The 13,618-nt window shown below is 43.2% G+C and overlaps 1 protein-coding gene across 3 annotated transcripts in view; it reads right to left on the minus strand.

Annotated features, from left to right (window-relative positions):
* CWF19L2 (CWF19 like cell cycle control factor 2) overlaps positions 1–13,618 on the minus strand; it is a 130,914-nt gene that overhangs the window by 41,705 nt on the left and 75,591 nt on the right. For all 3 annotated transcript variants that reach the window (XM_084842709.1, XM_084842707.1, XM_084842708.1), the window contains exon 13: positions 5,352–5,564. In XM_084842709.1, the coding sequence (XP_084698835.1) occupies positions 5,352–5,564 (213 nt within the window). The remainder of the gene's footprint in view (positions 1–5,351; positions 5,565–13,618) is intronic.

Consider the following 13,618-nt stretch of genomic DNA (forward strand, 5'->3'; position numbering starts at 1 on the left):
GTGGCAATTCATGGGTTAATTAATTCACAAACTGCAGGGACACATGCTACTTCTGGTTTCCAGTAACAACCTACGAATGCTGCGTTCCTAGGTTACCATGACATCTGAACCCAGGCACTTGGGGTTGTTCATGGGTTAAACAACCCCATATTAACCCATGGTTTGTGTGTCCCCATGATTAGTAGGTTAATTAACCTATGAATTGCCACTGAATGCCACCATTACATGTGAACAGCTCCAGTGGTTATGTCAGTACAAAAACGTCAACACCTTCTCTAGTCCCCAAGCCTCCCTCTCCTAATAATTGAGTTTATAACTCCCCATAATTTCATCTAGTGAATAAATCCTTTCCATAGGACATAACACATATATAATCTTACATGTGTCTGGTTTCTCCGGTCTTGTTTGTCCTTATCCACAAATGTTAAAAACAGCGAAAACAGACAAAGCAGCCTATGGGTGATAGCCAACTGTGCCCCAGCACTAGCGCTAATGATGTTGCACTAGTGTAAAGCAAAGCTTCCACAACCTAACTAGTGCTTGCTAGGGCAATGGAAAAAAATGGTGATCTGCTGCCAAAATTTGGCACTGCCACCAAATTTTGGCAGCAAATCACTGCTTTTCCCCCACTGCCCTAGCAATCATTGGTTATACCGTCCAAGTGATGGTTTGTGCCAGCACAATGTCATTAGCGCTAGCACTGGGGCAGCTGGATACTACCCAAGGTTTTAGGGAATCATTTTTCCCAGATCATTTATACCAGTCATCCCCAATCTGCTGCCTTTGGTGTGTTAGACTACAACTCCCACACTTCCCAATGGACATGCTGGCTGGGTATGGCAGCCCAACACAACTGGAGGGCACCAGCTCCAGGGAGGGCAATTTATACTCTGAACACACAGTGAACCTTGTGCATTTTTCATGGGAATTATTAAAGGATTCCTCTGCTCAGTGAGTTGCAGATGACACGAGATACATGATGAGGCTTTTTTTTCAGCAGCAGATAGATTATGGAATCCGTCGCTCTGGGAGATTCGACTCTACTCATCCCTGAGCACATTCTGGTGAAAACTGGTTGAGCACACTTTTTATGATATTATTTAATGTTTCTGTGTTGCCCTGCTGTTTTTCTATTTTTCTTGTTTTCACACTGTTGGGTTTATTTTATTGCTCAATCAAATAGTTTAGAACATTTGTAAGCTTCTTTGAGTAAACCATTCAGCTGTTAGAGGCAGGGTAGAAATGACTGAGTAGATCAAAACTCTTTGTTTTATACCCATTTTAATATAAAGAATAAAATTTTCTCCTTGGTGAGTGATGCAGTTCCTTCTCATGTCAGTGGATGATGCTGGCATACAAAAGAACACCTCATTTACCCCAGCTGGGGTGGGGTAAATTCCTTTCCTTCTCACATCAGCAATGGGTGGTCCTCAAGAAGAGTGAGTGTGGCATGAGAAAGAACTGCACCGCTCACCGGAGATAACTTACAGACATTATTAGAGTGGGAGGAGCGTAGATTCTTGGGAAATGGGTTCCATGCCATTGACGTCATGTCTAGTATTAATACTAGTGGGAATCTACTGCAATATGCTGGGATATGTCCTTCCCACAAAGTTTTACAGGTAGGATTTGAGGCCAGATTTCACAGTAAGGATAGGAAGTAGTCTAGGACCAGTGCTGGGAGCAGGAACAAATAATACTAATACTAATTCGCAAGTATCGCTATACTATGAAAGTTCTAAAGAGTTACATAACTCACTTTTATTACTGTCTACAGATCAAATTAAATTTGGAAATGAGAGAATATCTTGTTCTTTTCTATCCACTTTACTTCCCTTCCTTTATTTCATGTAACTTCCTTTTCCATGCTTCCATTAGCTATTTTTTTATTTATTTCAAAATTTCAAACATTTATATCCTGCACACCAGCCTCTTCTTTTTAAAAAACTTTTTCTACCTCTTCCCTTTGCTCCAATAAATCTCTTGCTCTCAGTTTCTTCCTGTACTGTTGCCCTTTGATTCATCAGTCACTACACCCCCTTTCTCCCCACTACTGTTTTTCCTGTTCCCCTACCCTAATGAGATGGCACCCTATCCCACCACTGAGTAGGTATGGCTGTGAGGAATCGTAGTTTTTTCTCTCCCTCCTGCCATCTTAGGGCTTATGGAGTAGTCATGGGGTACATGTGAGGCTCTGTATGAAATCACCACCACCCAATTATTAACACATTTTGGGGGGAGCCAGTTTCAATACATTCCAGTGAAAATGTACCCTTTCAGATGCTGCACATAGTATGGCAATATTATATTGCCATACAAATGGCAAAAACAAGAATGGCAAAAGTGGATCTCAGATGATTCAGCAAAATTGGCTGTTAGAAGAAAATAACAGCTCCGAGCTGTTTTTCACAGGCAGAGCCTTTCCGTTAATGCTGAGTCACAGTGAACACAGATGTTTTTGGCTTGCACACATAATTCTGTGATGTCTTAGGTGGGATGCCCATGTATCTTTGCTGAATAGAGAAAGAAAAATCCATGAAGACATACCTCTTTCTGACATGTGCTGAATAGAGCAATGTTGTACTCCAACTGCATTTAAAAAAAAAACAACACTACCAATATGATCATGTTTCAATTCCTCTTTTCAGATTATGCCAAAGAGTGTTCAAACTACCGTACAATTGCGCTCATTTCACATGCCAGCAAGATTATGCTCAAAATCCTACAAACTAGGCTTCAGCAGCATGTCAAACCTAGACAGCGTAGTAAGAAGCAGAGACATCACCTTGCCGACAAAGGTCCGTATAATCAAAGCTATGGTTTTCCCAGTAGCAACGTATGGCTGTGTGAGCTGGACTATAAGGAAGGCTGAGCACCGAAGAATTGATGCGTTTGAACTGTGGTGCTGGAGAAGACTCTTACGATCCCCTGGACTGCAAGGAGGTCAAATCAGTCCATCCTAAAGGAAATCAACCCTGAGTGCTCATTGGAAGGACAGATACTGAAGCTGAAGCTCAAATATTTTGGCCACCTAATGCGAAGAGAAAACTCCCTGGAAAAGACCCTGATGCTGGGAAAGATTGAAGGCAAAAGGAGAAGGGGACGGCAGAGGATGAGATGGCTAGATAGCATCACCGTGCAATGAATATGAACTTGAGCACACTCCAGGAGACAGCGCAGGACAGGGGGGCCTGGCGTGCTATGGTCCATGGGGTCACGAAGAGTCGGACACGACTGAACGACTGAACAACAACAACAAAAAATCAAATATTATTATCCTTCTGGACCATACAATGCATTGGCAGGCTCCTCATCTGTTTCCATGAAAAGGTTTCATTGGGAACCAATTCCCCAGCTCTGACATTGGATGTGGATTCCTATTCATGGTATTTCCTAGATACCTCATATCCTAAGTACTCTAGGTAATGAACACTGAACAAGTTAAAATATTTTAAGAATAAAAATTCAAACAATCGCTTTTCTACAAATGCACTATGTTCTTGGGGAAATATGTTAGTTCCTGAGGAACTTAGTGACACTTCCCAGTATGATTAAAACACTGGTAGAAACATGTAGTTTTCTTGTTTGAGTTCCTGTAATCCTCAAATAACACTCAGTCATCCACTATTTTGTTTTCCTTTTTTCTTTTTGTGGATACCTCTCTACAGGTCATTCCCCTACCAGCCACATAACCATTTGAGCCTATGATCTTGCCCTGGCCAAAAGGTCTCCCAGAATACCAGTGTTGTCATAGACCCCAAACGGTGCTTGTTTCTCTGCCACCCTCTTTTCGGTGGCAGAGCAGCAAGCTTCCTCACCTGTACAGAATTAGGGTCTCCCATGCTGAGCTGTTGGCGAGCTTCAGGAACAAGGAAACTATGGCTGAATAAGCCCCCCACCACGGAGTTCCCAAAGTACTCCCCACTTCAGACATGCACCACAGGCTCAGAAAACAGCTTCTGCCCTCTTAGAGCCTTAGATTAGTTTCCCCTTAATACCCATTAAGAACCCAAGCCTAAAATAGGGTAAGATTACAAGAGCCAGTGCATCAAACAAGTAAGGCGACTTCCATGCAACAAGTGTCTTCGCCTGTACGTTCCCTCCTAGGTTTTGAGATTCTCAAGGTTCTGCTCCAGATTCCAGTACGTTCAAGATAAGACTTATGGCACTGAACAGCAAGCCTCTTCCTGTTCAATAGAGGCCCTCTCATTGAACTCTCCACCGAGAGAAGATTATGGCCATCTATTCAAGCAGGCATTTGGCTAACTATTTAAAAAAAAAAAAAGAATTATGGTTTTGCAATATTTTGAACGAATAATGAGAGGAGAGGGGGCAGGAAGGAATGTGGGGGGGAGTGTGTGGGTGCAGGGTTGCATGGTAAAGGATGTAGGGGTGAAAATATGGGAGGAAGCCAAAGAAACCAAGCTAGCAGATGGCACATTGTTCCTTCTGTTCTTCTGTTGTATATTTTTGTCTTGTCAAAGATTATTGGGGTTTACATTTAGTATGTGTTATGTGGTCAGGGGGGTATTTTTATCTGTGTTTCAAATATATTTTGTTGAATTTTATATGCATTTTAGGATAGTTTTGGCCAGCTCAAGAGTCTTACTTGTCTGAAAGGGAGAGTAATGTTTCTGCAATAAAATAGGTCACAAAGAATATTATTTCCTCTATATACAATGCTGTTGCAGTAACATGTTGATCACTTGGGGTCAGTGGGGCACACTGCAAGGTCTAAAGGGTGGGCAACTTGTGGGCCTCCAAAAGTTTTGGCCTACAACTCCATCAGCTCTAGCCACAGAGCCAATGGTGGGGGCTGATGGGAGTAGGAGGCCAAAACATCTAGAGGGCCACGAGTTGCTCACTCATTTCCAAATGTTCTTTGCAACTAACCCAAACTTTGTTTTAAAAGCAGGAGGCTACTGTCCATATTGCTGCTTATATCTGAATGACTTTGCTTTGTCTTTGTGGCTCTTATTTTCTTTTACAGTTGCTAATTTCAACTCCTCTTCCATGACCCTTTTCTTCTTACTCCTGAACTTGCCCTTGGCCCCTCAATTATGCAACCTAAATATTCAGCTCTTGTATATCATTGCTGCAAAGTCATCGGCAAATCTGAAGTACTGAAGAAGATTAACTCAATCATTCAAGACAGAGTCATATCATTTTCGCTGCATCCTTGAGGAAGTAGCTCGTTCCTCTTAATTGAAAGGGCCAGGAACATTCAAAGACAATAACTCATGTCACAAGAAGCAATCTTACTTTTAATCTCATAAAACCATGGCACGGAAAACAGCCCTCTTCTTTTTCTTTCCATTTGCATGTCAAAACAAGCTATGTTGCTTTCTTACCTTGTTACCAATTGCAATAATCAGATGCTTTGGAAGTTCAGGGCTACCGAAGCAGTGAGGGCACTTTTCCATGCGTGCAGCAAGTTGCTGGTGCTCACGGATTGCTTGTTTCCTCTGCCTTTCCTCCTCTTCTCCACTTTGCTCACCCTTTGCCGCTTTGGAAACAAACATGTCATCCAGAGTGTAGTAATCTCTATCAGTTTTGTCTGAAAACTGAAGCAAAAGGAAGATTTAGCCAGTGAGGAGAGATTCAGTCATGGAGACCAAAGTTCAAATTCCTGCTCAGTCATAATGTTTACTAGGTGACTTTGAGCAAACCATGAACTCTAAACCTAACTTTTCAGGATGGTTGTGATGATAAAATGGGATAGTCCTATCTACATTGCCTTGACGTCCTGTGACCATAATAAGGGAAAATGTTTAAAAATCAAGTTGCACTTTGTTTAGCAACATAAGGTGCTTCACAATACAGGGCAGGGCCCATACCCGGTCTGCATTGTTACAATCTACATTAGATGGACACATGAGCGATACAGACTTAGAAATTGACCAGTGACTAGCATGGATGAGGTAGAAGATAATCAGATGGCAGTGTGGTTCAGAAAAAGGTTTATTAAGCGGGCTTCGGGATATGGGAAATGAAGGAGAAGGCTGGGAGAGAGAGAGAGATGGATTGAGAGAGACAGACCATTCCAGGCACAGAGTATAGGACGGCAGAAGATGTAGACCCAAGAGTCAGCATAGGAAACAATAGTAGAATGGCATTCAGAATGGAGGAAGGAAGAAGACGGATGAAGGACAATAAAGAGGAATAACCACCTTTGGAAGAGAGAGAGAAAGAAATCCCCCAAAGTAAACTAGCACCTATGGCAGAATTCAGGCATTTAAAATCTTCTCCAGGCAATATGCCCCAGCTTTACCAAGGGAGGCATCGGTGTGGAGAACATGACCAATACCATCCATGGATACAGAAGCAAGTTCATGGCTGCAACTAAGATGCCACATTTTTCAGCTAGTAACTGCAGGCAGCTGTGGACAGGCATGGGTCATATGTTATGCTCTCCATGTAAATATGCCCAGGAACTGTCAAGGTAGATTGTATAAAGCAGGGGTACAGAACTATTTTTGGGTCAGGGCAAAATTGCGTCCCACTAGGCCCTCTGCAGGCTGGATGATGTCAGTGGACATGGTCCCACCAACTGACATCACTGTCCTGCCCATTTTGCCTTCCTCTGTTCTGGGAGAGGCACAGAGTTCAGTGCTTCTTTCAGTATGGAGAAAGCGACTAGGCCAGTGCTGGTAGGGGCCAAGCCTCGCCCACAGAGGAACCTAAGGAGTCTCCATGGGCTGGATATAGAGTCCATGGGTCAGATTAGGCCCAAGGGTCAGAGATTCCACATCCCTGGCATAAAGAATTTAATGTCTAAATCAGCCTTAAGGCAGAGCGAAGAAAGGCCAAAAAAAGTTCAGGAAATGATATCGAAGCAAAAAGAACACAGGTTGGGAAGCACTGGTCAGTATCCAATAGTAGTCCTACTTAGATTAGGCCCGTTCACTTCAATGGGTCTACTCTGTGTACAAGTACCACTGGATACTGCCCATTAATTGGTACTGGGTAGGACAAAACAATTAAGGTTGCAAAAATCGAGGAAAGAGGGTTTTGAGAAGGAGACTAAAGGAAAAAGTGTTGTTCCTTTACATAAAACAACCCAGTATTCTTCCCAGATCTTTCTCCAGGAAAAATAAGCAAAACAAAATAGAAAACCAGAAGGGAGAGGGATGTTACATGTAACCAAGGTCCATCTTACTTCACTATCTTGCTCTAGTCAGGTTTGCCCGGAAAGTTAAGAACCAACACCCTTGCACATATTCCACCAAGATCTTTAAAAGATACTTCATTGAACTTGGAGAAAAAAACTGTCAGTATTGTATCGCAGAAGAGTGATGTGTTGCAATCTACAATATAATTCAGGATCTTTAACACATTTTCTTGAGGTTTCTATAGAAACCACAAAGTTGCTCGATTAGAAAGCTTTTTAAAATGTACAATATAAATCCTCTCAAAGTGTGGGAATTCACAACACCTTTGTTGCCATGCCATAAAACTGCATCCCTTATGAAACTAAGTCCACTACATAAGATTGTATAACCATAGCAGGAGACCTGTAAATTTTTGGAGAAGTATAAAAAAAAGGTTAATGCAGCCATCATCTGCTCTAGAAATTCACAAAGTAGGGGCAGGGGGAGGGTTCACCAATACACTGACAGTGCAGTATTGAAGTTTAGAATTTATACACAGTGCAAAAACTACATCAGGAACTAATTTAGAAATATAATGTTAAAACCTTAACTACAGAAAGGGCATCAGAATATTTCTCACAATTTAATATCATTTCCTCATGCTAATTAATTTTTAGATGTGATTATTAATACATCTGCTCTTATATTCTAATTTAACTCATTTTAATATAGAAAGTAAAGGACAGAATTGGCCCGTTTCAGCTCTGTACTCCCTTGCTGTATAACACCACTACAGGGGTGCTGGTCTAGCCTTATTCAAAAACAAAAAGCAAGCTAGAAAGGGAGCGAAAGGAAAACTATACAATCCTAGCAATTTAGTGGCTTCCCCCCAGGGTTTGTCTCATATACTCTCCCACTCATGCATGCCATGCAGAGGCTGTGTTCCCACCTCCTCTCTCCCTGCACTGTGAAGTAGCTTTTTCAATTTCACTTTGCAACCCAAAGGAGCCCTCACAATTTCAGTTGCCTGCTTTGAAAGTAATAGTGAAACTAGACAAATTAATCCATGGTACCGAGAGGCCCAATTAAAATGTGATGATCACAAGCAAAGAGCTTATCTGTGTAAGTGTGCCATACAATTGTTATCATGTATACCAGCCTACAGACTAACAGCATTGGTACACCAGTGGCACGGCCACTTTGGATCAAATGTTCCGGGTATGTTAACACTACACTTGCATGGACTGGCACTTTTAAATAAGTTGGAGTCACAGGGAACACTGATTAAAGGTCTGTCTAGTCCAGCATCCTGTTTCCCACAGTGGCCAACCCTATGTGAAGTACCTTTGTCAATTTCACTTTGCGACCAGCAGAACATGAGGGTAATAGTCCTCTCTCCTGCTGTTATCCCCCAGCAACTGGTACTGGTGCCTCTGATCCTGGAGATAAATAGTGGTCAAGACCAGTGGCTAGTGATAGCCTCACCTTCCATGAGTTTGTCAAAGCCCCTTTTAAAGCTAAGCTGGTGGCCATCACTAAATCTTATAGTAGCGAATTTCATAGTTTAAATATGTGCTGTGGGAAGGAGTCCTTCTAACTGTTCTGAATCTCCCATTGTTCAGCTTCATTGGATGATCATGGGTTCTATTATTATTTGAGAGGGAGAAAAACATGTCTATCTGCCTTCCCCACACCATGCATAATTTTAGACAACTTTTCATGTTCCTCTTATGCATCCTTTTTTCTAAACAAAATAGCCCAAAATGAGGGGAGCTGCTTCAGACTCCTGATCCAGAAAGGATGGGATTTGTAGTCCAACACATGCCTCCGAACACCAGCTGCTGGAGAACACAAGTGGGAGGTGTTGTTCCACTCATGTCCTGTTTGTGGATTTCTCATGAGCATCTGGTTGGCCACTGTGGGAAACAGGATGCTGTACTAGACAGGCCTTTGGTCTGACCCCAAAAGGCTCTTCTGATGTTCTTATTTAACTGAGCAGTGTCTTGCCTCGTTCATAGAAACAGAAAAGCTCCAAAAACAAGTTAAATTATCTCTTGCATGTACACAGCACCTTCTTGGGGTTGCACTATAGAACTGTTGGAAAAGGACTAGGAAAATGCTAAAGAAAAAGTATCGCCCATCTTGTAACTGTGCATTTGGTTTCTTTTTCCTAGGGGCAGAACTTGGCATTTATCCCTATTAAATGTCATTCTGTTTTTTTTTCTGCCCAGCACTCCAGTCTATCAAGATCACTTTGAATTTTGTTTCCAAAGTATTAGCTATCCCACACAATATTGTGTCATCTGCAAATTTGATCAGCATTCCCTGCACCTCCTCCTCCAAGTCATTCATAAAAATGTTGAAGAGCACTGGGCCCAGGACTGAGCCCTGCGGTACCCCACTCATTACCTCTCCCCAGTTTGAGAAAATCCCATTGATAAGCACTCTTTCTGTAGCCAACTGTGGATCCACCGGATTCTTGTTTCATCTAGCCCACTTTGAGCTAGTTGCTCATCGGGATATCATGGGGCACTTTGTTGAAAGCTTTGACAGTAAAATGTTTAACTTGATCAGTAATTAGGGTCACAATCCTATTGATTACAGCCTCGGTGATCAGAAGCCTCCAAACTCGGAGATGCCCAATTATCCAGTGCAGGGCAGGAGGAGTGGTGGAGGCAATCTTTGCCTCCCTGTCCTCCTGCCCTGCAGATTCCATTAGATGGGCTTTTTAGCCTGTCAAGTGAGAGCACATCGAGGTTTCTCATATCCTGGCCTCCCTGTTCTCCTCCCCTCCCCACTCACCAGAATGCCTCCTTTCCTTCTTCTCCAAAGTCACTTTTCTGACCTCGGAGGGCAGCTGGCGCAGTTCTTTCCACGCTGGCTGTGAGGTGGGAGGGTCAGATATCCGATCCCCCTTTAAAGGTCAGAGCACTATCTCCAATTTTGGAAGGGAAATCTGAACCATCCTATGGTCCCTGGGATGCTCACCTAGGGACCATAGGATTGCTCTCTAAGTAACATATCATATGTCCATAAAGTTGGAAGGGTACCTAGGGCACTTAACTCCCAACTGAAGGCAAGATGATCCTCCACTCACCACCCACCCACAGAACCATCTCTGCCATCTATAATTTCCAGAGCACCTATAAGACCTAGGTGCTGCGTACCAAATGAAAAGAAGACATGGGCCCTGCTCTCAGGTTTGCAACTGAAATAAGGCACAAGGGAAGGTGAATGGAGGAGAAAGGAAGATGTATGAAATGTGGCTTCACAAAAAGCTTAGGGATGACCTGAAAACAAAAAAGGTCACATACAGGAAGTGGAAAGAATGCCAAGTAACAAAGGAAGAGTACAGGCAGGTAGCACAGAATTGCAGGGATGGTGTCAGGAAGGCTAAAGTTGAGAACGAGCTGAGGTTAGCGAGGGATGCTAAAAACAACAAAAAGGCTTTCTTCAGATACGTGCATAGTAAAAGGCAGAGGAAAGAAATGGTTGTTCAGCTATTAAATAAGGATGGCAAAACGATAACAGAGGACAAAGAAAAGGCAGAGGTGCTCAATTCCTACTTTGGCTCAGTCTTCTCCCAAAAGAGGGTCTATGACCCCCCTGGCAAAGGCGAAGTACAGGCTGAAGGGGCAGGATTGCAGCTTGAGATCCATAGGCATATGGTCAAGGAACACCTAATTACTTTTGTTGCAGAACCCAGAGTCAGAGAGACCACGGAGTGAAGGAAAAAGAGTTTCTTTATTTAACGCGCGGGCTTAAGGCTGGAATCATTTCCAAAGAGCCAGAAGCCCCTTTACATCAGCACATTGTTTTTATAGACATTGTGACACATATGAAACGGCTCCTCCTCCCCCTCCCGTGTGGGGTTGCAGTCCTCAACATTTCCTCTCTTAGCACCATTGTTTATATCCCAGGAACTGGGTTATAGGCCATGATAAACAAAGAACATAATATGCAAGAACACGATATCCACTATTCTGACCTTAGCCTTGCTAACTAGATAAGACATTCCTGCGACTTGTCAGCTTACAAACATATATTTCAGAGAGCAAGAGCTCAGCAAGAACATGAAGCATGAGACTGCATGAGGCTACTTAGTCTGACCCCCGATATGGCTGCTACACTTTGAATGAGTTCAACTCTCCAGGGCCAGATGAACTGCATCCTAGAGTAATAAAGGAACTGGCAGAAGAACTCTCAGAACCACTGTCTATTCTCTTTGAGAAATCATAGAGGACAGGGGAAGTGCCAGATGACTGGAGGAGGGCTAATGTTGTCCCTATCTTCAAAAAGGGTAAAAAGGAGGAACTTGGGAACTACAGACCAACTCCGTCTGACATCAATCCCTGGGAAAACTCTGGAGCAGATGATAAAGCAATCCATCTGGAAGCACCTTGAAAACAATGCAGTCATTACTCGAAGCCAACATGGATTTGTCAAAAACAAGTCCTGCCAGACGAATCTGATCTCATTTTTTTATCAAGTAACCTCCCTTGTAGACCGTGGGAATGCTGTAGACATCATATTCCTAGACTTCAGCAAAGCTTTCGACGAAGTGCCCCATGATATCCTGATGAGCAAACTAGCTCAAAGTGGGCTAGATGAAACAATGATCCGGTGGATCCACAGTTGGCTACAGAATCGGACTCAAAGAGTGCTTATCAATGGGACCTTCTCAAACTGGGGAGAGGTAATGAGTGGGGTACACAGGGCTCAGTCCTGGGCCCAGTGCTCTTCAACATTTTTATGAATGACTTTGAGGAGGAGGAGGTGCAGGGAATGCTGATCGAATTTGCAGATGACACAAAATTGGGCGGGATAGCTAATACTTTGGAAGACAGAAACAAAATTCAAAGTGATCGGGATAGACTGGAGCGCTGGGCAGAAAACAACAGAATGACATTTAATAGGGATAAATGCCAAGTTCTGCACCTAGGAAAAAGAAACCAAATGCACAGTTACAAGATGGGGGATACGTGGCTCAACAACACTACAAGCGAGAAGGATCTTGGCACTGTTGTCCATCACAAGCTGAATATGAGCCAACAATGTGATGTGGCTGCAAAAAAAGGCAAATGCTCTTTTGGGCTGCATTCATCGAAGCATAGCTTCCAAATCCCGGGAAGTACTAGTTCCCCTCTACTCAGCACTGGTTAGGCCTCATCTGGAGTACTGTGTCCAGTTCTGGGCACCACACTTTAAGAAGGATGCAGACAAACTGGGGAGGGTTCAGAGGAGGGCAACAAAGATGATCAGGGGACTGGAAACAAAGCCCTATGAAGACAGACTGAAAGAACTGGGCATGTTTAGCCTTGAGAAGAGAAGACTGAGGGGAGATATGATAGCGCTCTTCAAGTACATGAAAGGTTGTCACAGAGAAGAAGGCCAGCATCTCTTCTTGATCATCCCAGAGTGCAGGACTCGGAGAGCCAGTGTGGTGTAGTGGCGAGAGTGTTGGACTGGGAGCCGGGAGATCCGGGTTCTAGTCCCCACTCGGCCACGGAAGCTCACTGGGTGACTTTGGGCCAGTCACTCACTCTCAGCCCAACCTACCTCACAGGGTTGTTGTTGTGAGGATAAAATGGAGAGGAGGAGGATAATGTAAGCCGCCTTGGGTTCCTTGCAAGAGGAAAAAAGGCGGGATATAAATGCAATAAATAAATAAATAACGGGCTCAAGTTACAGGAAGCCAGATTCCGGCTGAACATCAGGAAAAACTTCCTAACTGTTAGAGCAATACGACAATGGAACCAATGACCTAGGGAGGTGGTGGGCTCTCCCACACTGGAGGCCTTCAAGATGAGGCTGGACAGCCATCTGTCAGGGATGCTCTGACTTGGATTCCTGCATTGAGCAGGGGGTTGGACTCGATGGTCTTGTTGGCCCCTTCCATCCCTACTATTCTATGATTCTATGATTCTATGAAATGACTTACATACCAGAGCAAAGAGGCAAGTTTTAATAAGGCATTTAAAAGTGCACTAATGGAAGGCAATAGGTCAATAACAAGGGGGGGCGGTGATTAGTCTGTTGGCAGCAAAAATAACAAAGTCTCGTAGTGTCTTAAAGAGAACCAAATTTATTATGACATAGGCCAGCCTTCCCCAACCTGGCACACTCCAGATGTGTTGGACTACAACTTCCATCATTCTTGACCATTAGCCATGCTAGCTGATGGGAGGTGTCTTCCAAAATATCTGGCAGATGCCAAGTTGGAAAGGCTAGAGTCCACTTCATCAGATGCATCTGTGGGTGAAGAGTTCTGCACTGCATGACAAGCAAAGAAGTACTACTGTACAGGAGGCTAAGGTATTAAATTTACTGCAAGTTTTATTTCTTCCTCCTGTTTTCATAGTTGTTGATTATGATTTTAGGAAAATGGCAATAGAATACTTATGTAACTGCTATAATTAAACCCCATACAAAAGATTATGATCCTAGGGGAGATGATCAATACACAGAAATGAGGAAAGAAAAAACAATACTAAAATGTCTACTTTGGGTAAGAATAGTATCTCAAA

This window comes from Heloderma suspectum, chromosome 3 (genome assembly GCF_057233095.1).
Source record: "Heloderma suspectum isolate Gila_16-S chromosome 3, 16-S_ref, whole genome shotgun sequence".
In the NCBI taxonomy this organism is placed as follows: Eukaryota; Metazoa; Chordata; class Lepidosauria; order Squamata; family Helodermatidae; genus Heloderma; species Heloderma suspectum.